The sequence below is a fragment of the Chlamydomonas reinhardtii genome, chromosome 12 (assembly GCF_000002595.2).
Source record: "Chlamydomonas reinhardtii strain CC-503 cw92 mt+ chromosome 12, whole genome shotgun sequence".
Taxonomy (NCBI): domain Eukaryota; kingdom Viridiplantae; phylum Chlorophyta; class Chlorophyceae; order Chlamydomonadales; family Chlamydomonadaceae; genus Chlamydomonas; species Chlamydomonas reinhardtii.
The window spans coordinates 8414955-8439761 of NC_057015.1; the positions used below are offsets into that span (position 1 = coordinate 8414955).

Sequence of the window (24807 nt, forward strand, 5' to 3'; positions counted from 1 at the left end):
CCCGGCGCCCTCCGCCTTCGCGCAGCTTGCCTACGCCCCAGCAGCAACTGCAAACATACTTAAGCATAAGCGAGTAGAGAATGGACCACGATGCAGGCGCCAGTTGCAGCTCGCCGGCAGCACTGCCGGGACTGTTTCTTCGCTCCGACACGGCATCCTCGGCTTCTACGTTGTCGGCTTCTACGTTGTCAACGGCGCCGCCTGGTTGCCCGGTTGCCGGCGCGCCGCTGGTCCTGCTGCGCGACTGGAGCTGGGGCTGTCGCGTGTGGCTGGTGTGCCTTTTGATTTGGTTCACCGCGCAATGGACGCATAGGCTCGTGCTGCCGGCGCGGGTCGGCTGGCCGCGCCTCGCCGCGTCGCTGCCGGCGCTCGCAGCGCTCGCGGTCGCGGCGCTAGTGTTTGACCCCTACTCGGAGCCTCTGTCCACCATGACCACCGCATTCATGACCCTGCGTATGCCCGCCACAAAGCTGCTGGCCGCTTGCTACGGCCGCGGGCCGCTCGCGGAGCTGCCCGCGGAGGGAGGGTCGGCGCCACACGGCCAGCAGGGGCGGCGGAAGGGTGGACGTGGAGGCAGCGTGGGGCCCGCCGCGGCGAGGGGGAGAGGCGTGCTCGGCTGGGTCGGTGGGGCCTGGCGTCGCATGACCAGCAGGCACGGCTGCAGGGGAGCAGGAGCGGAGCCCGCTGGTGGCTGGAGCGGCGGCAAGGGCAGCGGCGGCAACGGCAGCACTTGTGGCAGTCGCGGGAGCAAGTCCGACAGCGGCGGCGCACTCGACGTGTGTGTGCCAGCAGAGCCACTCGTCACATTCTTCCTGTTTGCCCCGGTGGCGCCGGCGCCGCCGCCATGCCAGTCGCGGCGCCGGCAGCAGCAGGCGGAGCACTCGGCCGGACCCTCGCCTTCAACTTCGTCCCCAGGAGGTTTGGAAGCGGCTAGCACAAGCAGCTCGATCTCCCTCAGCAGCAGCAGTAGCAGTGGCAGTAGCATCAGCCGCAGCGGCAGTAGCATCAGCAGCAGTGGCGCTGGCATCGCGATCCTTGGCCGCCGGCTGCTGCAGCCGCTGCATAGCAGCGCCGCCACCAAGTGGCTGGAGTTGGCGGCCGCCGCCGCCGCCCTGGCGGCGGTGTCCACCTTGGATTCCTGGATCGGCAGTATCAGTGGCAATGGCAGTAGCAGCCGCAGCTACACGGATTTTGTGCGTACTGCTCACACCGCTGGCCCTTCCCCATTCGCTCATCAGCGCCAGCCGCCGTTGCTGCTGCACTTGCTACTGCCGCCGACGGTCCTGCCCCACTACCTCTCCCTGCTGCCCTCCCGCGCCGCCACTGCCGGCCCTGCCGCCGTGCTGCTGCTACGGCTGCTGCGGCGGCTCACGCGCGGCGGCGCGGCGCTGTGCCTGCACGCGGTGCTTGCTACAGCCATGGCGGCGGGCGTGGGCGGCATGATGGATTGCATGGCGGCCTACTGCTACTGCCGGGGCTGGAGCGGCGACGGCGGCGGCGGCTGCAGCGGCGGCAAATGCTGTGGCAGTAACCGGCAGGAGCATGGACAGCAAAAGCGGGGAGAGGAACTGCGGGGTGAGACGGAGGAGGAGGAGAAGGAGCAGTGTACACGAGGCGACGAAGGGGTGGCGCTGGTGCGGCCTTTCGACAGCCCCCTGGCCGCCACCAGCCTGGCAGGTGCGTGAGGGCCCGTTTGGCCTTCACATTGCAGGTTGCGGCCCGGACTCGGGCATTCTGCACACACACGCTCGGCCCCAGCATGCCTGCTCTAGCTACGCAACCTCTTTGGACTTGAGCAACCTAAGCCGCCCCCAAATGCTGCCGGTAACCCCCAAACCCCAATCCCATTATCCACACTTGCCGCAGACTTCTGGGGCCGCCGCTGGAACGTGACTCAGAGCCGTGTGCTCAAAGGCCTCCTGTACGACCCCATACTAGAGGGCAGCTGGCAGCCCACACACCACTCCCTGCTACAGCCGCCTTCGGCGCCGCCGCGGCAGCCGCTACAACCGGCGTGCCCCGGAGGCGGCAGTAGCAACAGTAGCAGCAGCACTGGAAGCAGGGCGCCTAGCGTCGGCGAGGATGCGGGTGCCGGCGCTGGTGTTGGCGCTGACGGGGTTGCCGACCGCAGCAGCAGCGCCGGCAGTGCTCGGAGCGGCAGTAGCTGCGCCATCGACGGCGGAAATAGCAATGGAACCACCAGCTGCAGCCGCAGCTCCAGCAGTAGTTCGGAGGGCGGCGGTCGCGGCAGTAGTAACGCCGCCGGCGCATCTAGCCGCTCCAATAGCAGTGGCTGCGACATGGCGGCGGCAGGTAGCTGCTGGACTGGTGGTGCTACTGCAGTTCTTACTGCACAAAATGGAACCTCCATCACCGGTAGCGGCAATGGCAACGGCAGCGGCGGCAGCAGTGGCAGCGGCAGTAGCACCAGTCCTGAGCCGCCCACAATGCCGCGTCACCAGCAGCATGACGCGCTGTCAGGCGGACTGCACCGCCGCCGGGTGGCGTTCCGGCAAGACGCGGCAGCTGCGGATGCTACTACTGCCGCGCCCGCACTGGCTGCTGCTGCCGTTGCTACTGCGGCGGGTATTGGTGCCAGTACCCGCAGCATGGAACACGCGCCTGCAACGGCCGGTACTGCCGCTGTGAGTACAATGGGGCTGCAGTCAGTGCGTTATGGCAGTAGTGGCGGCAACGGCCGCGGCGACGGCTCTCCCTGCTGCCCTGTTTCCTCCGCCACTGGGCACAGCAGCAGCAGTGGCGCCACCACCACCTGCAGCCTCGAGGCGCACGACCGCACACCACAAGACTTACGTGCACTGCCTCAACAACACCAGCATCAACAACAACACCAACAACAGCAACAACAACGCCAACAACAACACCAACACCCAGAACACGGTCGTCACCCGCAGCAGCACCCGGCAGACCCCTATCACCAGGCCCGCAAGGCGGCGGCACTACTGGCGGTGTTCGTGTGGAGCGGCCTAGAGCACGAGGTGGGCGGCTGTGTGTGTGTGTGTGTGTGTGTGGCCTGTTGGGCCGTGTATTGGGGGGGGGAGCCGGGCTGTGGGAGGGAGCCCGGGAAAGGAGTCTGCGTATGCTGAAGCTGTGGGGCCTTCGGGCCCAATGCTGGGTGACTGCTTGGGGCGTGCGTTGGCTCGAACCAACTTTGCTGCCTTCTTGCATCCTTGAATCCTTGCCCCTGCCCCTGCCCCTGCCCCTGCCCCTGCCCCTCTGCCCCTCTGCCCCTCTGCCCCTCTGCCCCTCTGCCCCTCTGCCCCTCTGCCCCTCTGCCCCTCTGCCCCTCTGCCCCTGTGCCCCTGTGCCCCTGTGCCCCTGTGCCCCTGTGCCCCTGTGCCCCTGTGCCCCTGTGCCCCTGTGCCCCTGTGCCCCTGTGCCCCTGTGCCTGCCTTTGGTCCACGCTGTCCCCCGCCCCACGCGCACGCGCCGCCTCGCCTGCTGCAGCTGTTCCACTGGCTGTGCACTCGGCGCCTGAGCCCCGGCGGCGGCTGGTTCCTCTTCTTCGCCGCACACGGGGGGCTGCTGGTCGCGGAGTCGGCGGCAACACGCGCCGCCCGCCACTGCGCCCGCAGCCTAGGCCTGCCCTATGACACCACCACAGCCCTCTCCAGCGGCGCCTTACCTCATTCGAGGATAATCTGCAGCGCCAGAGGAGGTGCCGTGGGCCGCGCGGCGGCGGCCGCGGCGGCGGCGCTGCTGCCGCCGCCGATGTGGTTGCGGCGGCTGCTGACGCTGGCTGTGCTGGACGTGACGGCGGCGGTGTGGTTCTTCCCCGTGCTGACGGAGCGGTGTGTGGTGCGGCGAGTGGCGGCGGCAGTGGCAGACGTGTGCCCGCCGGCGCTGGGGCAGCGGCTGCTGCACGCGGCGGCGGAGCTGGGCCGGCAGTAGCGGATGGGGCTGGGCAGTGGCAGATGGGGCCAGGATGGGCGCGTGACCAGGCAGGGCTAGTCATGGAAGTTTGGTTGCGAGTTGCGACAGCTGGTCCTTAGCCCACCCAGAAGATTTGGCACAAGTTGAAGGCGGCACCGCAAAGCTGGCGGGGAGAATTCGGCCCACCGGGGTGCGGAGAAGCTGCGAAGGCGATGTGGACTGATGAAGCGATTAGGAGTGCTTTCAGGAGTAATTTGGCAGTTGTTAGATGTAGAATGGAAGCCGGAACCGATAGGCAGACTAGCATTCATACATGCAGGGAGAGTGAGCGGACGTGAAGCACATGCACGCGTGGCACGGTGGCGGCTTTACATTGCACATGCAGGGGTGGCGGTGGCGGTGTGTGGGACGCGTGATGGCGGCGGTTAGCGGCGGTTGCAGGCTCCCAACAACAACAATAACAAGCGCCACTGCGCGGCGAGGATCGGCATGTGGGCAGGGTGTGGCCGTGACCGTAGGCAGCGACGTGCCATGCTATATGAGGCCCACTGTGTGCGTAGGTAGCTGGGGATAGCTGCTCCAGATTGTAGACCGTGACGATGCGGTTGCAGATACATGTACATGTGTACAACAGCATTGACACTTGCCAAGGCAAGGCTTGGTACAGGATCTAAGTGCCGGGACTTGAAGGCATATGATGTGTACGGTTGCGGGCGGGTATTAGGCTGGCAGCTCCACCACTTTACAGGAGTGGTTCATCATGTCCGATTGTGAACTGGGCCTGCTGCGTCCACCAGGCTGCTGGAAACTGGCTACTGCTGACACTCGCCCCATGCACATCGCCGCATACCACCAGCCCAGCACACTGCCGGTCTGTTTGCATTTCACCCCACACATTCACATTTCACCCCACAGCCAATCTCGCTAGTAGCCAACAACACATGCGTGCCTGACGGCGTGCACCCACCACTCCACCAGCCACAACCCCGCCGTCGAACGCCACACAACGCCCAACATCCACAACCCGGCCACGCCACCATCTGCTACAGCAATCCGAGCCACAACCGCCAGCGCTGACCTCTAGCGCCAAGCTCCCGGCCTACTGCCACACAGCGTCATTGCGCCCACCATCTTGCAGGCGATGCAAGTGCTGCAACAGTGTACGGCAACAGACAGCGCTACAGCGAAATGGCGAAGTCCAGCGCGCTCTCGCGCCAGCTGCCGTCGGGCTCCCGCGCCCGCTCCCGCATCTCCACACGCCCGTCCAGCCACACCACCAACGCCGTCTGCGACCGAGTGCCGTACTTGCCAAACTGTGCAAAAGTCAGAGGTCGGGGGAGGGAAGGAGTACGGGTAGTAGTCAGTTCCAAGCCCCAAGCAGCAGAGACCCACAGGGGCCGGGGATTGCGGCTAAGAGGGGCAGGTGTGGGGCTGTCCGTGTGCTTGCTATGGCCAGACAACTCTGAACAACCTATTACCGTACTTGTCACCTGCCCTGACCTGCACGCTAACGCTTTAAACACTGTTAACGCTGCTGCCCCACTGTCCCGCTGCCACACCCACCGGTGAGTCCACCTCCGCCACAAAGCGGCCGCTCGTGATGTGCTCCAGCTCCCTCTCAAAGTAGCTGTCACCCGCGCCGCCGCCGCCCCCGCCGCCGCCGCCAGCAGCGCTGCTACAGCCGCCGCCATTCCCGCCAGCTCCATTGCTACAGCCGCTGCTGCTGCTGCTGCTATTGCTGCCGTGGCCATGGCCGTGGCCGCGGTTGTGGCCGGCACCGGCGCCGGCGCCAGCGCCGGCCGGTGCTGGTGCGATGGGTCGGCCGTCCACGTGCACTGCGGCGCCGCTGCCGACGTGCGCGGCGACCTCGTCAGCCGGGGCCACGGCCTGTTGCTGGGTGTCGTATTGGGATACGAGCAATTGAGAATCTGATGAGCCGGTTGGTGCGCCGCGGACGTGGGGCGTGTAGGGGTGTAGAGGTGCCTGCCAGCCTGCCCAGCTGTCCACCCACCCACCCAGCCAGGGGCCCACCCACCAACCCATCCAGCCAGGGGCCCCGTTACCTAGTCGTCTAGCCACCCGCCCAGTCAGCTAGGGGGTCAGCCAGCTAGGGGTCAGCCAGCTAGGGGTCAGCCAGCCCTCACGGCTCACCTGGGCTGCGGCCACGCCGCCGCCGCTGATGCCACCTGTGCTGGCTCCCTGGTGCTGCGCCCCCGCCTCCTCCGCCGCCCCCTCCTGCTGCCGGCCGCAGCTGGGCGGCACCAGTCGGGTGTCGTCCCCCAGCAGCTCAATGAACAGGCGGGACCAGGGCACCGGCTGGCCTGCAGGGCGGGGTGGGTGGGTAGGTGTGGCAGCTTGTGCCGCAGCTGGGGCTGGCGCCGAGCAAGAGACACATGTGCTGCATTGCCACCACGCGATGAAACATGCCGAAACAGCATGCACACGCACACGCACACGCACACGCACACGCACACGCACGCGCACACGCACACGCACAATGGACCCGCGCGGCCAGCCGGCCAACTCCCCACCCTGGACCCAGGCACCCACCCTGCCGTATCTCGGGCAGCAGCTGACTCAGCACCGCCACGCCGCTGGCCACCTTGGGCCACTCCAGCAGCAGCCCGTTGCTGACGCCTGCACGCAGCAGCAGCAGCAGCAGCGGCGGCCGCAAACACAACCATGAGCCCCACCTCCAGGCCCACCAATGGCAGCGGCATCCGGCAGTGGTGGTGGTATTCCAACACCGAGACCCAGAACGCAAAAGAAAGAAGCAGGTTGCAGGAAGTCGTGGTGGTGGTGGTGGTACTGGTGACGTCCCTGTGACCGGGCAGCTCCAAGCCGCTTGGGCCTGGTGGCGACTCACCGTACACCACACCTGACTTAAGCGCCTGCACCCTGCTGCTGCTGCCGCTCGTTGCTGCGCCTTCTGCGCCTTGAGTGCAGCTGCCCGCGCCGCCGCCTGCTGAGGTTGAATCCCTCGCTGCTGCTGCCCCGGGGCCTGCTGCCTCCGCCCGGGGACTGCTCTGCCCGGCGGCTGTCACGGCCAGCTGTCCCAGCGCCACCTCCACATCCGCAGCAGCGCCGTCTGCCGGCGCCGCCGCAAACCCCGCACCCAACGTAGACGCCCCGAGCAGCCGCCGCTTCCCCGCCGCAAGGCCGCCCTGCTCCTTGCCATCCTTGCCATCCTCGCGGGCCCCAACCGGGCCATTGCTGCCATTAACGTCGCAGCCACCACCGCCGCCGCTGCGGTTACAGTTCCCGGCCGGCTCGGCTGTGCTGCTGGTGACCAGCGCGCCGTTGTGTGTGTACACCAGGCTGGGCGCGGGCCCGGCCAGTTCCGCAAGGACCAGGTTAAAACCGTGGAAGTTTGCGGCGTCCAGAGACTGTGACAAGTTATTGCGACAGGTGTGCATATGGTAAGAGTATTTATATAGCGTAAAGGATGCAAACTGCGAGTCAAGTGCTGCTGGATGTGTGCGGGCGTTATGGTTTGGGCACGAGCAGATGGAGCGGAAGGCAAACTTGCGCGGTGTCGGTAGCAGCACACAATTACGTGCGGTCGAACCGGTATGCGGTGAAACCGGTATGCCTATACTCATTCCGCACCTGCGCAAAATTCGCGGGCGACGCGTCCCCCGTTAGGAAGGCGGTGGTAATGCCGCCGCGGCTGGCGTGTGTGTAGGGGTTGGCGTGTGTGTGCGGGGCGACAGGGTCGGAGCTGCGCAGGTTGGTCAGAAATGCAACGCGTCCGCTCCGCGTGACGCCCAGCCATGTTCCTTTGCCCTCCAAGTCACGGCCGCCGATGATGCCGCTGCCATCTGACCACTCGTGGAGCGGCTGCGTGCGCCTGCCATGTCAATTGAACCGTGGGGCGTCCGACTCGTTCTTTCCGCGTCGCCGGCGAGTCTAGCGGCTTCTTGAGCGCTGCGCAGGGTCTCTTACCTGTCGAAATACTCGTCGCGGTTGAAGGCGAGCAGGAAACGAGGCCCTTCAGCCGCGTCCAACACGAAGAAAGAAAGACACATCGCTGAGAGCTGGCTATGGGAGTCGTTGCATTCTTGTACGTGTATTTGTTACAGTTCTCTGCTTTTGTGCGAATGCTCGCCCAGTTTGACAAGGTTGCTTTCGCTCCTTGGGCCCGCTGGCTTCTTCACATAAATCACGGTGCATGTATTAATGCTTGATTTTATGTGCCTTGTCAGGGCCCAGGTGCTCTTGCAGGAGAAATGCGGGGCCCATCGTTGGGCCCCTTGACAGCCGCAGTCCCAGGCCCCGCCGCTTTCCCTCTGCCGCCGCCTCCACTTCTCCGAATCCGAACACATGTGACCACTCCCCGCGAAACCGGAGCGCCGTTACCGCAGCCAATTTTCATAGCTTTCATACTCATTATGCCGCTTGGCAATCGTCCAACCAAACGCCTGCCGCTCGCGGGGCGCGAGTTTGGGCAGGGCGCCGCAACACGGCAACACCAGGGCATCACACCCGTCTTCTCAAGTCGCCTCTGCTGCCTGCCGTCTGCAACGCGAACATTCCGCGAACTTGATCGGGGCCCGTCAACAAGGTGGTGGTTTGCACTCTTCCCGGCCTGGGCCATTATCCGCACTGGCAACAACTACCCCGTCAGACACCCAGCACTTCGTGCAGCCCCCAGCTACCGCTACCTCCTGCCCACCACACAGCACGCGTCGTGGACACTGTTGGTCTGCTGGTATCTCACTTAACTTGTTCCTTGCGCCGTGCATGAGCGCGCGACTACCGTGCGGATGACTCACCGCTACTCACCGGGCCACAAAGGGTCCGGTCGAGTGCACGCTCCCCTGCGCACGTGCCATATACTTCGACTGCCTACTTATCAAAACAAAACGGTCCATTGCACACAGTCACACACCAGGATGACGGCCATGCGCGTCTTAGCGCAAGTATACTCTGGCTTAGGCCTGCGTAGCGCGGGGTGCTGCGTGCATAAGCAGTCACCACTCGTCAACCACTGCCCACCGTCCGGCACCCTAACCCTCTTGCCTGCCCACCTGCACAACACGCCAGCCAACAACGTGAAAAGGAAGAGCACCCCCACAAAAAAGATATGGATCAAGAAGGAAAAGGCCCACAAGGAAAGAATAAAGACAACGCCCCCAGATCAGTAACTGCGCCGTAACTGCTGCAACACCCACTTCTCGCCACCGGGTTGATTCGTCTCTCCTCCGGGCAATCCACCAAAGTTAACCCATTCCATTGCACATGACTTACGTCTGGAATTCCTACAGGACATCTACCGCGAACATGCCGTCTGGTCTACCACGCATCACACCTATGGTAACAGTGCACTGCCGTTGAGCACTTGGGCTCTGACGGGGCACGTTCTGGAACTGTGTGGACCTAACCTCAAACTCTGCACACCAGCCTGCCCACCACTTCGCCGCCCATTCGAACTCAAGTGGCCCCGACATTTTCGGCAGCTGCCCAACTACAACTACGAGTAACCCAGTCTTCACCGATTACAACTCATTCCGAAGCCGCGCAACTCACGATGATTGGATGCATGCCCCCTGCCCACCCCGTCAGTCCTTCCACCTACCGCACTAGCCTTGTGACGCGTGTCCGAGCCTCATACGGCACTAGCGTATGTATGGCTCGTTGGGCTGATGAAGGACAAACTACTCGTAGAGTATGAAGCGGTGATGGGCCCACTCGACGCCTTGGCATCTCGAAGCGAGGCTGATGTTGTGGCGGTTATGACCTACCAGAGCCTGACTGTTTATCGCTACCTACGGAAAGCTTGTGGCAGCGTGTACATGCGCGCTATGGCGGCATTGCCTGGTCCTAAGCTGCTGCTGCGAGATAGTGTTGTTCTGAAAATCTGAGAACCCGCTGTTGATCTAGAACTTGACCCGGTTGCGCAGGTCCGAGGTCCGGTACTGCAGCGCACGGCACCTGCGGGCCCACACAAACCAGCGAACGCACATACAAACACGCACAAACAAATGAGCTTAGCAGCAGTAGCCCACACCACAGATCCCTCTCCAGGTTTATCAGCCAGCTACAGTGCGCGCATCCCACCCGCCGTGCCCACGCCGCCCCAGCATCAAAGGCCCCATCACACGCCTCCCGCGCACGCCCCCAATGCGCCGTGTCGGCACGCCGTCACGCACCTTTCCTTCCAGCGCTGGTACCGTGACTCCGCGCTGCTGCCGCTGCCGCCCACCTCCACCAGCCGGTCCACCCACACCACCTCGGGCTGCGGCAGTAGCTGCAACAGCCGCTCCGCGTTGAGCTGCGCGGTAGCAGCGGCAGTAGCAGCAGTAGCGGCAGTAGCGGCAGTAGCGGCAGCAGCATTAGCAGCAGCAGTACGGCACAGCAGTGATTTGAGGCGATGACAGTCAGTCATGCAGGTCGGAAGATGGGCCCCGTTCTTGGCAAACGCGAGACTGCTCAGCTGTGGCGCCCAACACCCAAGGCAACCCGATACACCGGGGGTGTGCTGAGCGGTCTGCACACAAAGAGCCAGACGGCCACTACGGGACACCCGGCGAAGCCCCTACCCCGCACGTAGCACCCCGCCCCCATGCCCACCTGCACCAAGTCCGCATACGTCACGTGCACAAAGGTGTTGGAGGTGCCGGGCGCCGGGGGCTCACCGGCGGCCGCGCCTCCCTGTGCAGTTGTACAGGTGTGGCACACACAACAAACTCACACACGCTGCAGCGGTGGATCGGTAGACGCCCGAGTGCCCATCCCACACCACGCCCAGTCACTGCCAAGCTCTCCCTCCAGCGAGGCCACCCCCACACCACTAAACCCCACCCCATCCACCCCAGAGGTTCTGGCTGCTTCAGTACTCTCTCACGAACCGCCTCCCCCCCCGCCAACCGTACATGTCACCTCCCGCCCTCCGCCCCCAGGCCTGCACGCACCAGGGCCAGCCTGGCTGTGTTGTCGGGTGCGGGCCGCCCGTGCCGCTCCGGCAGCCAGCCCAGCAGGTGGCGCAGCTCCACAGCCAGCAGCCCGCGGCCCGTGTCGGCGGGGGCGGGCGGGCTGGCCAGGCAGGCTGCGTGAGGGCACGCGGGGAGCGGGTAGGGGGCGACGGGGGATACATTGGGTGCAAGGGGCGCGTCAGGCGGCGGCGTGGTACCGGACAGCAGGCGGAGTAGTATAGGCCAACGCTAGCAAGCGTATGGAAGGGCCGGCATGGCTCGCGAGGGCAAACATCATAGAAGCACTCCGATAGCCCGAAAGGTGCTGGCAAGCTAGCGTGGCTAGCGAGCTGCCGTACTCACTGGTGTGCATGAAGCCGGTCCACTCGCACTGCAGGGAGTCAAGGCTGTCACCGAAGGGCTGCACCACGTCAGTAGTGTTGATGTGCACCCAGGGGATGGAGTGGCGGATGGGGCGGGTCAGGTTGCGGCCCCAAGTGCTCAGCACCTGCGCACAAACAACATATGGCGACACGCGGGCGGGGGCCACGGGCGGGGGCTTACATTTCTGATTAATTGGGAAGAAGCGAAAAGGGGGCGGGGGATGCACATGCACCGGGTAAAGAGAGCAACAAGGCACCAGGACGGCAACAACCCGAGGCAGGGCGTCTGTGACAGAGTTGCCGAGTCGCATCGCTTGGTGTAGCGGCAACAAGCCCCGTTCTCCTTACCAGCCCTGCCCCCGCCCCGGACCCGGACCCGGACCCGCCCGCCCCGCCCCGCCCCGACCACCCACCCAGTCGGCATCACAGGGCGCGGCCGGCCACCCCGCCACTGCCCCTAGCGCCAGAGCCACACGCGCCAGCTCCTCAGCCGCACGCAGGAACTCGTCCTTGGCTGCGGGGTGGGGGTGGGCGGCGGCATGACATCAACACCATGATGAGCGATAACAAACCGGAAGCCGCCACCAACAACCAGTCAACAATGGCGTGCTGTGGGTGTTCACAAACAAAATCGGCGACCACACAAGCCAGCATGGACCACAATGGCACTGTAGGTGCTTACAACACGGAGGCACTCTACAACCAGCACAACAGCACACACAGCACGGACGAGCGCCAAGAGTGTCCCCCACTCGAGCCTGACCCACAAACTGTGAGGACTGCACGCGCCGTGTTGTAATGCTTCAGTCACTCACTCAGGCCGCTGTGCACGACGCCGGGCGCATACGCCACCACCCGCAGCAGGGGCTGGTGCTCGCGGCGCGCCTCCCGGTCCGCCGCTGTGGCGTAGTACACCCGCTCACTGCCACCCTCGGACCTGTGGAATAGGCGAGAGAGGGGTCAGCGGCGGTCGCGTGCAGGCCGCGGCGTCGCAGGCGTCACACAGGCGCAGACAGACCTGGCAAAGGCAGCAGCGGGTCACGCCAAAGCCCAGGCGTATACGAAACGGTAAGGGAATACCGGCAGCCACCCCTACCTCCACCATCTCCTTCCCCCCGCAAACGCTCCACCTCCACCCCAACGCTCCACCCCACCCACACACCAACACGCCCACCTGGCGGCCAGCTTCCAGTCGTACAAGTCCGCCAGCTTCAGGATGAGGTTCTTGGTGTCGCTGGTGCCGTCCAGCGTGTTGACGTGGACGTGCCCTATGGCGGGCCGGAAGCGCGGGTACAGGTGCGAGTGCCAGTGGCCGTAGCGGCCCACGGACCACCAGGCGCTCTCCAGCCAGGCGCCGCGGATAGTGCGGACCCAGGGGTCGCAGCCCTCACAGGGCATGCCCGTGTCCACTGCGATGGGAAAGGGAGGCGATGTGATGTGATGTGTGGTGTGGTGTGGTGTGGTCGGGAAGTGGTCGGGGAGGGGTTGAGGTGTGGTGAGGATGCGGCGTGTCGCCGCCGATGGTGATGCTGATGCGTGCACGCACCGCCACGTCATCGCCGCCTGCAACCACCATGCACTCCCCATGCACCCCCATGTATGTGTGCTCACTGGTGGACAGCAACGCAAAGGTCTCCTTGGGAGTGGCCGCCGCCGCCTGCTGCGTGGCGGGGTCCTCGGGGTCGGGCGGAAGCGGCACGCCTGCACACACACGCAAAGGGCCGCGGCGCCCACACACACGGGTAACCAAGTGTCAGGACAACATCACACAGAGGCAGCGTGTGCGTGGGGAACAGACAAACGCGCGTGCATGCGTGCAAGCCGTGCGTCCGTTGCTATGCAATCCACAAAATCACTTCTTTGTACCATGCACACACACATGGTAGGTATCGATAAGAAACTCCGTCGCGTCGTTGGGCGGGCTTTCGTTTCGTTTTTTAACACACACACATGCACACACGCACCTAGAGCCGTGTGCAGGTCCTGGTACGCGGCCCGGTAGGCCAGGGTGAAGTCCCCCGCCACACCAAACAGCTGACCGCCCAGCTGCTGCGGCCACTCGCCACCTGTGGGGGGACAGCCGTCCATGCAAGGCAACGCACATACGCCACAAGCATGAAGTGCCGAGGACAAACCTCATGGGAAGCAAGGCAGCGCACACGAGCGCACCCTAGAGCAGACGGGGGCATGTTGCAACGGCAGCAAACAACCAACATGCAGAAAAGATTGCCGGGCGTCCTGCAGTAGTATCAGCACGGTGCCCGGGTGCGGGGGTGGGTTGCGTTGTTGCACGGCCCCAGAAATTTACTCGCACACCCGGTACGCACCGAAATGGGGCATGGTGAGCTCAGCGGAGCGCAGGCGGAAAGTCGCCTGCTTGCTGCCACTGGCGGACAGCGTCCCCGGCGGCGGGTTGACGCAGGGCCAGGCGTCACACACCAACTCCGACAGCGGAAGCTCTTGTGTGTACTCCTGTTGAACAATGCAGAAAAGGGTAAACGCATTCGTGCATTGACGTGGACAGCTTATGAGGGACCGCGTTGGGTTTGACGTGGCCAGTGTAAGGGAGGCAGAAAGAGGAGCTGAGACGAAACAAAGGGCGCTTGACGCCACGTGTGCACCACGGGCGAACACGGACTGGCCACGCCACACACCTGTTCGATGAGCTTAGCCCCAGACATGTTGAAATGGTAATTGTCGTACTCCTGTGTGCAGGGAGGGGTTGCAGGCAGGGAGAGATTGTGAGAAAGAGAGAGAGGGAGCAGTGGCGGGTGCTGAGTGGCACTTACAGCACCCGTACTTAAGAAGCACCCGCTGAAGCCATGAGCCGCTGCGATCTCGACTCTTCAGTAAGTCATATCCCGCACCTGGATGCCGCCAGGGAACATCTTCTTCCAGTCAGGAGAATCCTGTACGTAGACGGCAAGCGGCGGCACACCACGTTGGGCTAGCGCAACTAAAAGCGTCATGAGCAGCGGCGCCCAGACTTCAGTCTGCCAGGGCAAGCGTGTCCCTGCTGCCGATGCCATACCATGACACAAACACCTGCCACGCAACGGGCGAGGGCGGCAACACACAAGATCCCCGGGCTGCCCCGGCGCCGCCGGCGACTCACCCAGGCCAGCTTGTGCATGACAGCGTAGAACAGCGGCCGACCCGCCAGCGCCGACAGCATCGCCTCTGAAGCAGCAGCACGCGCGCGCACACAGACACACACACACACACACGGTAAGTCGGTAAAAGACACGGTTTACAATTGCTCGAGTGCTGTGTTTGAAGCGGGCGACGTCGGGCGGTTGTTGCCGCTTTACCACCATGCAACAGCACCACACATCAGCACGGTGCAATTGCGCACCGCGCATGTGAGCACCACCGCGCGCCGCTACCCACCGGTGAGCATGGTCTGGTCGTCTGTGGGCAGGCCGGTGTCCTTGTCCGCCAGGGCCGTGGACAGCTGGCGCAAGCGACTGCAGTCCTCCGACCAGCGGACTGCACATCACCGGTACACCACAGCCGCTTGAGTCAGCGAGCGCCAGAATCAGAATTACTCTAACCCCGACGAAAGGAATGGGAGTGAGTCAAGGCAGGCGGCAGGTATCACCATGCCACAACAACAGCCACAGCCACAGCCACAGCCACAGCCACAGCCACAGCCACAGCCACAGCCACAGCAAAAGCAAAAGGCGCGGCCGCGGCGCCTCACCGGCTCTGTGAACCGCCTCGTACAGGATCCAGGTGATGGGCCCATTCGACTTGGCGTTCTGCAAACACAGGCGGCGGACACACAGCGGCATCAGCATGAATACTCGAGACAAGGAAACACGCATCTGCCGGACTGGCTCCACCCATCGCCTGCTATGTTACTATGTATAAGCACGTCCGCTCTGCGTCAGCGTCCTGACCCCGCCCACCTGGATGTAGGTGAAACCGCCTGCAGTTGGCATGGGCATGAGGGTTTTTTTTAGGGCTTTAGGGCTTTAGGGTTTTAGCGATGGAGCGTCAGGCAGAAGCCAGGCATTATGTGGTGCGCAAGACGCATGCGGACGCGTATGTGTGGAGCCCACTGCCCCAGCACACCCCAGCCCCGTCTTATGCCATACGATGTACTCGTATACACACACAGACACGCACCGTTGATTGTCATGACGCTCTCGCTCTGACTGAACATGTTGATGGACGACAGCGGAGGCTGCGGGGGCAGAGTATCCGAGCAAAGGTGAGCACGCCAGCTCGGTGACTACTGAGTACAGAAACTCGACGTGCAACAGCGCCGGGTGTGTCCCGGTCTGTGTCCCTGTACGCCTCACGCGCCGCATGCAGGCCGCCGCTCCCGCCTGCCTCACCGTCTTGACGCGCCTGTACCAGTCGTCCAGCACCACGGTGTCGCTGTCCACCGCCAACACGTTGTAGCCCATGGCCACCGCCCGGCCTGCAAGCCGCATTGCGCCAGCACAGGTGCCAGATGCAGAAGCCACGTCATGGCGATGTTTGTCCCGCATGTTACCATCCCGACTGCCCCCACACACCTCTAATGCCCAGCGCAACCCGCTGACCGCTCACCCCCAGCCCCCACTAGTGCCCGCCCACCCGCCCACGTGCCCACCCGCCCACCCACCCAGCCACCCACCCGCAGTGAACCACTTCATCCAGCGCTGCGGCCGCCCGTTCTGCTCCTTCATGTACCTAAAGCCACTGGGCAGCGGCTTGCCACTGCAGGGACAGCGGGGGGATGTGCAACAACAGGACGATCGACATCAGGAGGTGGCGCAGGCATGTTTGCCAATGCCTGGATGCCATTGCTGGCCCCACACCTGCCGTTGCCCAGGCCCGACCCATCCGCCCCTCATCGCGCAGCAGCTCCCTAAAGCCCCACCCAGACGCAGCCCCCATGCCCATCACGGCAGGGCCTACTCAGCCCCGGCAGAGCACTTTCCCGCCTTTCATACGCGGCTTACCCCGTAACCAAACCGCAAAGCCCCTGGCCCCTGGCTCCGGCCCCGGTCCCAGCCCCAGCCCTAGCCCCAGCCCCAGCCCCAGCCCCAGCCCCAGCCCCGCCCCCGGCCCCGGCCCCGGCCCCGGCCCCGGCCCCGGCCCCGGCCCCGGCCCCGGCCCCGGCCCCGGCCCCGGCTCGGGTCACGCACGTGGCTGGGTCAGCAGTGGAGTAGTGTCCGCAGCTGATGGGCCCGTGCAGGTGCGTGTAGGGCGCCATCAGCCGCGCCAGCTTGAAGCAGGAGGAGGGGCGGTCCATCACCACCAGCACATGCGACCAGCCGGCCTTGCGGTAGCGCTGAAGGAACTGGCCTGTGTGTGTGGGGGGGGGGGGGAGGGGGGTGGCAAGGGACGGAGCGTTGGGGAGGGGCGTTGGGAGGGCCTTGGGCATCGGGGGTTAGGGGAGGGGCGTGTGGGTGTGCATGGGACGACGCAGCGTCTGGCGCGCGCAACGTCTCACCAATCACAGACAGGCGGGCAGGTAGACTCCGCCGAGCCCGACCCCGAACTGCGCGGGCCCCTGGCCCTCGTGTTTCTCCGTCAATGCATATGTTGATATGCACAGCGCCGTGCCGGTGTGGTCTGTGGTGCGTCCTCTGACGCCCCAGGTTTTACACCCCGCGACCGCAGTGTCGTCAGGGCCGGCGCTTGAGCTCCAGTGTGACCCCAGTGTAATGCCCAGCGCCTACCCCCCTACCCTACCCCCCGGGCCAGAACACAAGAACCCTGGAAACTCACCCGCCCCCGAGACTCGAGACTCCACTGTGAGGATTATCTGCACACAAGGAGAGCATGCAAGCCCGACGCGAGAGGGATTAGGACAGTCGGCTGGCGGCGAGGCGGGTGAGTGCGTGACTCCACCTCAGTGCCCGTCCGTAACACGAAACAGCTTTCGAAAGGGTCATCACGAAGCGTCCTCGATGCGATTCTATATGAACGACGCCCTTCAGCTTTGACTGGTCGGCTTGAGTGCAACCCCGGAGACAACGATGCGGGTGGGCATTACTGCCCTAATGCGCACCTCTTTCTCCCAGGCGGTTGCCTCCAGCGCTGCTTTAAGCTGAATTGTGGAGTCAAGACCGCCGATGAATCCCTTGGTCTTGTGCCAAGAGCAAAATTGGCCCGTTTTACCGTCGGGCGCCTCTGAACAGAACGCTGCGTCGCTGCGCCATGGCAGCAGCGACAAACAGAACAGCGCAAGGAGCAAATGGAACATCTTATAGGCTCATCTCTGCTATCCTGACTTTGCGAGCGCGCGAGTCTTTGCGAAGCGAAAGGTAGGGCGCCCGCCCAGACGCAGATTAAGTTACACGAGATAGAATTATTGTAAAGGGTGTGTCTGTCTCGCGCGGGGTGCTGAGGGGATTTAGGCGGGCTCAGCCAGTCGTCTGACTGACAGAAACTCGCGTTAAAGGCACTGCAAAACGCTGTTGTTGAATATAAGTAAAGACGCGACCATATCAAGCGGCATTGAGTGCTCTTGTGGCCGATAACCTTGAGTTGGCACGCACACTTTCGCAATGAGGACGGTTGGCGCGCGGCGCTTTCGTGGAACTCACAGGAAAAGTCAGGCACTTATTAAAGATGATTTACAGATACCTAGTTTGGGGGATGATGACATATTCCAGCAAGGGACACACTCGGGGGCCCCCTCCCGTCCTCGTTGCACAGGCCGCGACGTGGTGTGCTGCAGAGTGCCGGCGATTGTGGACGTAGATGTAGGGACATTCATGCGTAGCTCTCAATGCTCCAATGCCGTCAACTGCATTCTCCAATTGGCGTCTGGCACTGCGTTGGGCATCTGCCGTGGGCAATGCTCGGACGACAATGGGAGTCTGGTCAAAAGCTATGGATGGGCTTCAGGCAGAGCTTTTGACGGCTGTATCTAGCCTTAATGGGAGAGGGTCGGGTTTTGGTGGCATGGGTTGGGGGGCAAGAGGGAAAGACCGGGGAAAACCTTCAAGATAGTCCAGTCGACATGTTGCCCCCGCAGATTTGACGTTGCATAGAGTTCACATCACAGCCACAAGCAAGCATGTAGTCGAAGCTCCGTCAGTTTGACCCAACTCTTGCCGTCTTGGGGCAAATTGTCATGATATGGGCTTCGCAGCTCCCGACCATTTCGGCTTGAAGGGCGTTGCGCTTGTGTTGCTGGTAAGTGAAGAGCGCAATGTATTACAAACGGTCGTTGCCGAAAACCTCGGGGGGAAACGGGGTCGCCGCAGGTCGTCCCTGTCGTTCGCGCCTTTGCGGGGGGCACAGCGCACCGGGACTCGCAAACCAGGGTCCCCTCATCGGGATTGAGCAGGTCTGGCGCTGCTGGTGGCCCGAAGGATCTGGGGGAGCCCCTGACAGCAGGATGGGGGCTGGCGGGCGAGGGTCCGCAGCACACAGCCGCAGCAACGGAGCCCACACCAACACACCAGCATCCAAAGCCTCTGCAAGGGAAGGACAGACCGGAGGGTGTGGCTGTGTCTCAGCATGGGATGCAAGGCCAGGCCGCAGCCGCCGACACAGTGGTAACGGAGACTGGCGACATTGATCCGATGTCTTTAGATGCGGAGCGCCGGCGGCGGCTGCGGCAGCAGCAGCAGCAACAGCTTGATCAGCGGGAGCGCTGGGCTGAGGGGGCAGACCGCGGCAAAGGCGGCGAACCCGGGGGAGGCAGAGGCGGGAACGCAGGCGGCAGAACCGGGGGCGGTGGCAACGGAGGCGGCGGAGGCCGCGCAGACGTGTTCGCACAAGGGCAGGCGCAGGGCGGGGGCGGGGCCAGGGACAGGGGCGGGGGCGGGCCCTCGGTCGTTACATCAACACGGCTGCGGTACGACTGGCGGCGAGTGGTGGCAGACCTGCAGCCCTTGCTCATGTGAGTTTCTTGGGGCGAATGTGGGGAGGGCAGGGCGTGGGGAGGAGGTGTGGGAGGGCACGACGATGCCAGCAGGCACTTTTTTGTGTGCAAATGGCATCTTCACTGGACAAACCTGATACAATAAGCCACTGCTGCTGCTGTTGCTGCTGCCCACCGCAGGGCGGCGCTGGGGCCCGAGGTCGCCTACTGGCGGCGCAAGCGGCTCACGTGTGCCGACCTGGCACACACGGCGGCGCAGCTGGCGGCCGCGTGAGTGGCCTGTGGGGCGGGGTGCATGCGTGTTTGTTTAAGGAGCATCCGGGAAGAGGACAGTGCAGAGGCCTGGCATGCGTTGCCGTGCGGGGCTGGTGATGCTCGCTTTGGCGAATGTGGGGTTTGGAGTGTGTAGCTGTGTGGAGGGGGGGGGGCAGCGAAAGTGAGGAAGACCCCGGAGCCGGGGTGCGGGTGAATGAGCCCGACCGTGCGGCGCACATCGGGTCGGGGCGAAGCGGTCGCGGTGGGAGCTCAGGCCTGTGTAGACAGGGGTGCGGTGGAGAACGCCGTCTGTGCGTGGCCGCAGCCTCCGACTTCCGGCCCAATCCCACCTCCCCACTCGCGGTTTCGCTCTTCCTTCCCTACTTTCCACTTCCCGGCCTCCCCCACTCCCTTTTCTGTCTTTCACAACAACAGCGCACCAGACAACTTGCGCCTGGTGCTGCTGCGCAATACGCCCGGGGACAACACAAACACCCACACAAACACAACTAGAGGCACTGGCACGACCCTGCCGGCCCTGTCCTGGCACTTCCTGATGCCGCCCCTGGGCGCGGCGGCGGCGCCTGCAGCTGTGCGCCTGAACGCCAGCGGTCGTGTGCGGCATGCCTGGCCGCCGCTGGAGCCGGCGCCGCTGGGGTCGTGCGACTTCTGCCACAAGCAGGTGTGGGGGCAGCTGGAGGGGTGGACATGGGTGGAGGGTGCACAAGGGCGTTGCAGCACGGCATGCAACCCGTTCTCTCTCCTGCCCCTTCGTCCTCCTCCCGCCTGCTCATTCCTGGTGCTCTCCTGGGCTCCTCAGCTATGCACCTCCACGCCATTGCAGCTGTCGGTGCTGAGCAGGCGACTCAGTCGCTTCCTGGGCAAGGTCGCAGCGGCCAGTGGTGGCGGCGGTAGTGCCAGTGGTGGCGGCGGTAGCGGCAGGAGCAGCGACAGCAAAGCCGCCCCCGCCGCAGCACTGCCTGACATGCTGTTTCTGGTGAACGCGGCAGACAACATGCAGCGCTTCGGCCGCAGCAGCAGGGCGCCGCTGCTGTCACTCATCGTGAGCCGTGGTCGGGTTGTTGGGTGGGTGGGTGGGTGAGCGGGCGCGGTGGGCCATTCCATGCCGTGAGAGCGGGGGCAGGAGGCAGTTCATGGTAGTGAGGGGTGTGCCCGGGAGGAGGGTACGGTGTTGAGTTCCAGCACTTGTGTTGCGTTCGTCATGTGCGTGAGGGAACACATGCACAGTGCATGCGTGTGTGGACGTGTGTGTCAGCCCGACCTGCCCCTGACCGCCTGGCTGCATGCCACCCACCCTCCTTCTCTTTCTTCCCGCCTTCCGCCACCATCCTCACCTGCAAATGCACCTACGGCGTACGCCAACAGAAATGGTGGCCGTCGTACGAACTGCCCTGGTGGGCGCCCGCCGACACGCCCACCAGCCTGGGGCGCAAGGCGGGCGGTGGCACCATCCAGCCGCCGCCGCCGCCGGAGGCTGTAGCCGCCGCCGCCTCAAGCAGCAGTGGTAGCAATAGCAGCAATAGCAGTAGCAGCCTGGCGGATGCGGTAGCGGAGGCTGTAGCAGCCTTCTTGAGCCGCCCGGAGCTAGACGACCCCTTGAAACTGCCGGCGCTACAGAGCTGGCTGCGAGGCCACGTCGGCAAGAGTATGGCCGGCGCCGCGGGCGCGGCGGTGGAGGCGGTGGAGGCGCTTCCTGGCGGCGGTGGCGCCGACGACGACGCTGCGGCAGCCGCGGCGGGCGCGGCGGCGGCGCAGTCCGGAGACATGGCGGCGGCGGCTGTAGCGGAGCTGGACCGAATGCGGCAGCGGGGTGATATGGATCTAGATCTGATGCTACCCACTATGGTGGTGGTGAGCCGCATGCGGGGGTGCAGGCCAAGGGCAGCACAGCCGCGGTTTCGGGCGGCGGGCCGGCAGGATGTTGCAGTCCATGAGACCGTTTTACCCCAGATCTAGAACCCGGAACCAGCCCACCTGCTTAGCGTGTAGGGGTGCACGGTACACACGCCCACTCTCGTGCTGCCTCCCCCACCCCCTGCGGGGCGCCCCGCAGGTGCCCCGCGCACTCCACTCCTACCCCTGGTCCGAGGCGAGCGACAAGGGTGGGTGACTGGGTGGTGGGTCACCGCTGGACTCCTGCGCAGGCCACCCATGCGGGTGTGGGTTGCAGGACGGGCCCTTTGACGTAGGGGTACTGGGCGGCTTCGCTGCGCCTTGCAAAGCGTCCCATCCACCACCTGGCCATCACACATTCACTCCGCAACGCACGTCGATTCATGACAACCCCGCATCCCTCCCCGCACCAAAGCCCCAACCTCGACGATTCCTATTGGAACTTTACTCGTTGGGGTCGGGCACATAACCCCACCCACACCCGTCCGGCCTCCCAACCCACAGCCTTCTTCTCCGGCGCGCCCTTCTGCCCCCGCTACCATGACGCCCACGGCGGCGACATCTGCCTTAGGCCCTACCTTGCGGCCCTGGCGGCGCAGCACCCGCAGGTACGTGTGTGTGCGTGGAGGCGAGAGTCATGGACAGGTCAGCAGCCGGATCCGCTGGCCGGATGCACAAATGTACACTGTGGCGCTCACACGTTGTGCCCGTATGTATCACACATAACTTCTTGCCCTTCAATTTATGCCACGGTATCCGGGGGACACGCATGCACTGGTCCACAAACACTGGCCTGCGTCCTCGCGCTCTCGCCATTGTGCGCTCGCTGCTGCAACACGGGGCCACACAGGACCTGGAGGTGCGCCTGACGGCGCCGTGGCAGGGGCCGCTGGGCGCGGCGCAGGGCCTGGGGCCGCCGGTGCACATTGACGCGGTGAGTTGCTGGGGCGAGCGGGGGAAAGGAGCGGCGGCGTGGCGGTGCGGCGTAGGTTGGACGGTGGACGCCTGCGGCTTGCACGCGTCCGGGCACCCATCAAATCTAGTCGTTGCAGTCCTCTCCTTTCCTCCCACCCCTCAAAGCCGGCCCTCCGAACCCCTTGCACCGCCACGCTGCCACCCATGCCACCCCGCCCATGCTCCATCCCCGCCCCACCCCGCCCCCGTGCCCTCCTCCCCGCCCCAGTCTCCGCCCACGCCGCTGCCGGACCACGCCCGCTGGCGCTACCTGCTGGCCGCTGACGGCTACACCGCCTCCAGCCGCCTGGGGGCGCTCCTGGCGGGCAGCAGCGCCGTGCTCAAGAGCAGGTGCGGAGGCTGGGGGGCGGCTGTGGGGGGCGGCGGGGTAGCCATTCATGCGAACGGTGTGTATCAAAGATGGGAGGGGCGGGGGGAGCGGGCAGCTCATTCCGGTACGCAGGGCGGGGCATGTGTCCGATCGAGCCCAACCACGTACAGGGCGGGGGCCGATTTTTCATTATCCCGAGTGAAAGTGAGAAGCCAGACCCAAAGACCCACACCGGTACCTCTAAACACAGGTCCCCCTACGTCGAGTGGTACTATCGGCTGCTGACCCCGGGGGCGCACTACCTGGAGTACTGGACGGGGCGGCTGAACCGGGACGACGTGCTGAGGGCGCTGGCGGCGGCGCGGCAGGCGGCGGCGGCCGACCCGCCCGGCCTGCAGGCGGCGGTGGCGGCCAACCGGGACATTGCGGCCAGGTGGGCTGGCGGCCGCCAGGTGCCGCGTGCTGTGGCTGTGATGACAGTGGGAGCGCGGGCAGCCAGCGGGGGCGCGTGGCGTGCGTGCATTGCATGATCGTAGGTGTGTGCAGAAGGTGCGTGCTTTGCTACTACCGTACTCGCGCCCGCTAAGCTGCAAGTCATGTGTTGAGCGGCCGGCGTGCCCCATCCCGCCGCGCGCCTACCCGGGCTTGGCTCTGGCGGCGCCGCAGGTACCTGGGCGCTCTGCCCCGACTGGTGTACTCACAGGTGCGTGAGCTGGCACAGGGCGTGGAAGTGGGGATGGGAGGAGGAAAGGGGGTGGGACCTGGGTGGTAAGCGCATTGGACTGTGGGGTGAGGGACAAGAGGCTCCTGACTGGGGATGAGCTGTAGGGATGACGGACAGGTGCGCAGTGCACATGCGCAGTGCGCTGCAGAATGGACGCGCCGAATGGGACACACATGACCACACGGCACGTACACACAAGGTCGGCACCATCCCTCCATCTCCCCACCCTTCCACGCCTCCACGCCTTTACACCTCCGCCCCTGCCCACGTGCTGCGCACAGGCGGCGCTGCTGGTGTACCACTCGCTGTGGGGCGCCGACGCGATGCGGCACTGTGTTTCTGACCTGGAAGCGCACCTGCAAGACCTGGGCAGGCCGCTGGATCGGATGGGCGCGGGAGGAGGTGGTGGATGGGGCGGTGGAGGGGAAGATGGAGGCAGCGTTGAGGGTGACGAGGAGGACTGAGGCGGGTGGGCGAGGTCAGAGTGAGTTGTAGGAATGTGTAGCGGCTGAAATGGGGATGGGGGCGCTGGGAATGGGAGGCTGTGGGGGCCGCAGAGGCGGATTGCTCACCGAGTTCCGGGGGTCCAGAGGGGTACAGCGCGTGCGGCTCGTGTAGGGGCGTGCGAGGCTGCCCCAACGCGGTGGCGGAACTTTGCATATGACAAGATATGTGGTTGCCAGAGTGTGCTGCGCCGACGCCACGTCTCTAGTCTGAGGCCGCAAGCGTCTACCTCATCTCTCGGACAAAGCCGGGGTCGGTTTGGACAGGCACGGCCCGCCATGCGTCCAGCCTGGTCCAGCCACGTCCCGCTGCCAAGCACAACACAGCAAAGCACAGCAGGCAACAAACCAAACCCCGCAGGCGATTTCTACAATTCTAACACACACCGTGCCGTGATATGCTCGCCAGCACAGACTGCTAACCAGACTCCGGCCGCTGGACGGGCATGTGGGCCTGTGGGGTCTTGTGGGGGGTGCCAGCCACAAACAACACGTCGCGGGGAGGGGCGAAGGGCAGGGAGCCGCGGTTAGCCTGCGACTGCCTCCCCTGCGAGCGGAGCATCTGACAACATAATGGGTCCAGGCGCGTCAACTTGCAGCCATAGCAGGGTGCTGAGCATTGGGCTTGCCATCGTAGCTGACTTTTGGGGTCGTCTCCAGACGTTTGTGACTTTGGGGATCAGGCCACAGGGTTGGGACACTGTGCCGTCTGCGCATCCTTTCATCTCTCGGGCTGTTGGTGAAGGCATGGTATTGCGCTTGCCGTATGACGCTGATTCCCCGCCTCCGTCGCCGTGAGAGGTTGTGAGTGGTTCGTGGCTTTGTGTGTGGGCAGGGTGCACGTGTGGGCGACCGTTCTAGTGCCTGGACGCTTGCGCCCTGGTTAGTGCGTGCGCTGTGCGTGTGTGCTGCGGCCTGGACGATTCCCGGCACTCCTGTGCCTAGGCTTGTGGCTTTGAGGCACAGCGGTGGGGCTCTGGCGGGTTGAGGCTTGGCTAGGAATCACTGTGCGCGGAGTCACACCAGGGGGGGGGTTTAGGAAACAAAGTGCCAGACCCCATGCCCCGAAATCCCCCGGGACCTCTCTTGAGAGTTGAG

The 24807-nt window shown here is 64.6% G+C and overlaps 4 protein-coding genes across 5 annotated transcripts; 2 read left to right on the forward strand and 2 right to left on the reverse strand.

The window, feature by feature from the left end:
• The first annotated feature begins 49 nt into the window (after nt 1–49).
• On the forward strand, nt 50–4441 carry CHLRE_12g548651v5 (uncharacterized protein). The gene is made up of 3 exons (XM_043068935.1): nt 50–1677; nt 1867–2999; nt 3469–4441. Exons 1-3 carry the CDS (start codon nt 81–83, stop codon nt 3910–3912), a joined length of 3174 nt encoding a protein of 1057 aa, XP_042919047.1. The 5' UTR covers nt 50–80; the 3' UTR covers nt 3913–4441.
• A 32-nt stretch (nt 4442–4473) lies between these two features.
• CHLRE_12g548550v5 (uncharacterized protein) lies at nt 4474–8009 on the reverse strand. 2 transcript variants are annotated; one of them, XM_043068933.1, is made up of 7 exons: nt 7840–8009; nt 7504–7744; nt 6761–7280; nt 6445–6531; nt 6046–6215; nt 5458–5781; nt 4474–5207 (listed from the first exon to the last, which is right to left on the reverse strand). In XM_043068933.1, the coding sequence occupies exons 1-7, from the start codon at nt 7920–7922 to the stop codon at nt 5073–5075; spliced, it is 1560 nt and encodes a 519-aa protein (XP_042919048.1). In that variant the 5' UTR covers nt 7923–8009; the 3' UTR covers nt 4474–5072. The 2 variants fall into 2 exon arrangements, with proteins under 2 accessions (XP_042919048.1, XP_042919049.1); XM_043068932.1 differs by having other exon boundaries at nt 5458–5787.
• Nucleotides 8010–8063: 54 nt separating this feature from the next.
• CHLRE_12g548500v5 (uncharacterized protein) lies at nt 8064–17729 on the reverse strand. Its single transcript, XM_043068931.1, has 23 exons — nt 17202–17729; nt 16919–16955; nt 16333–16492; nt 15819–15901; nt 15535–15620; nt 15323–15380; nt 15103–15122; nt 14895–14952; nt 14582–14680; nt 14307–14371; nt 14059–14100; nt 13846–13896; nt 13519–13663; nt 13156–13257; nt 12803–12892; nt 12366–12600; nt 12007–12128; nt 11605–11705; nt 11172–11316; nt 10809–10942; nt 10468–10548; nt 10047–10168; nt 8064–9828 (listed from the first exon to the last, which is right to left on the reverse strand). The coding sequence occupies exons 1-23, from the start codon at nt 17394–17396 to the stop codon at nt 9774–9776; spliced, it is 2286 nt and encodes a 761-aa protein (XP_042919050.1). The 5' UTR covers nt 17397–17729; the 3' UTR covers nt 8064–9773.
• A 450-nt stretch (nt 17730–18179) lies between these two features.
• CHLRE_12g548450v5 (uncharacterized protein) lies at nt 18180–23951 on the forward strand. The gene is made up of 13 exons (XM_043068930.1): nt 18180–18334; nt 18406–19046; nt 19209–19298; nt 19719–19965; nt 20128–20346; nt 20670–21155; nt 21358–21406; nt 21702–21805; nt 22048–22131; nt 22381–22502; nt 22733–22915; nt 23149–23185; nt 23488–23951. The coding sequence occupies exons 1-13, from the start codon at nt 18278–18280 to the stop codon at nt 23668–23670; spliced, it is 2502 nt and encodes an 833-aa protein (XP_042919051.1). The 5' UTR covers nt 18180–18277; the 3' UTR covers nt 23671–23951.
• The last annotated feature ends 856 nt before the right edge of the window (nt 23952–24807 follow it).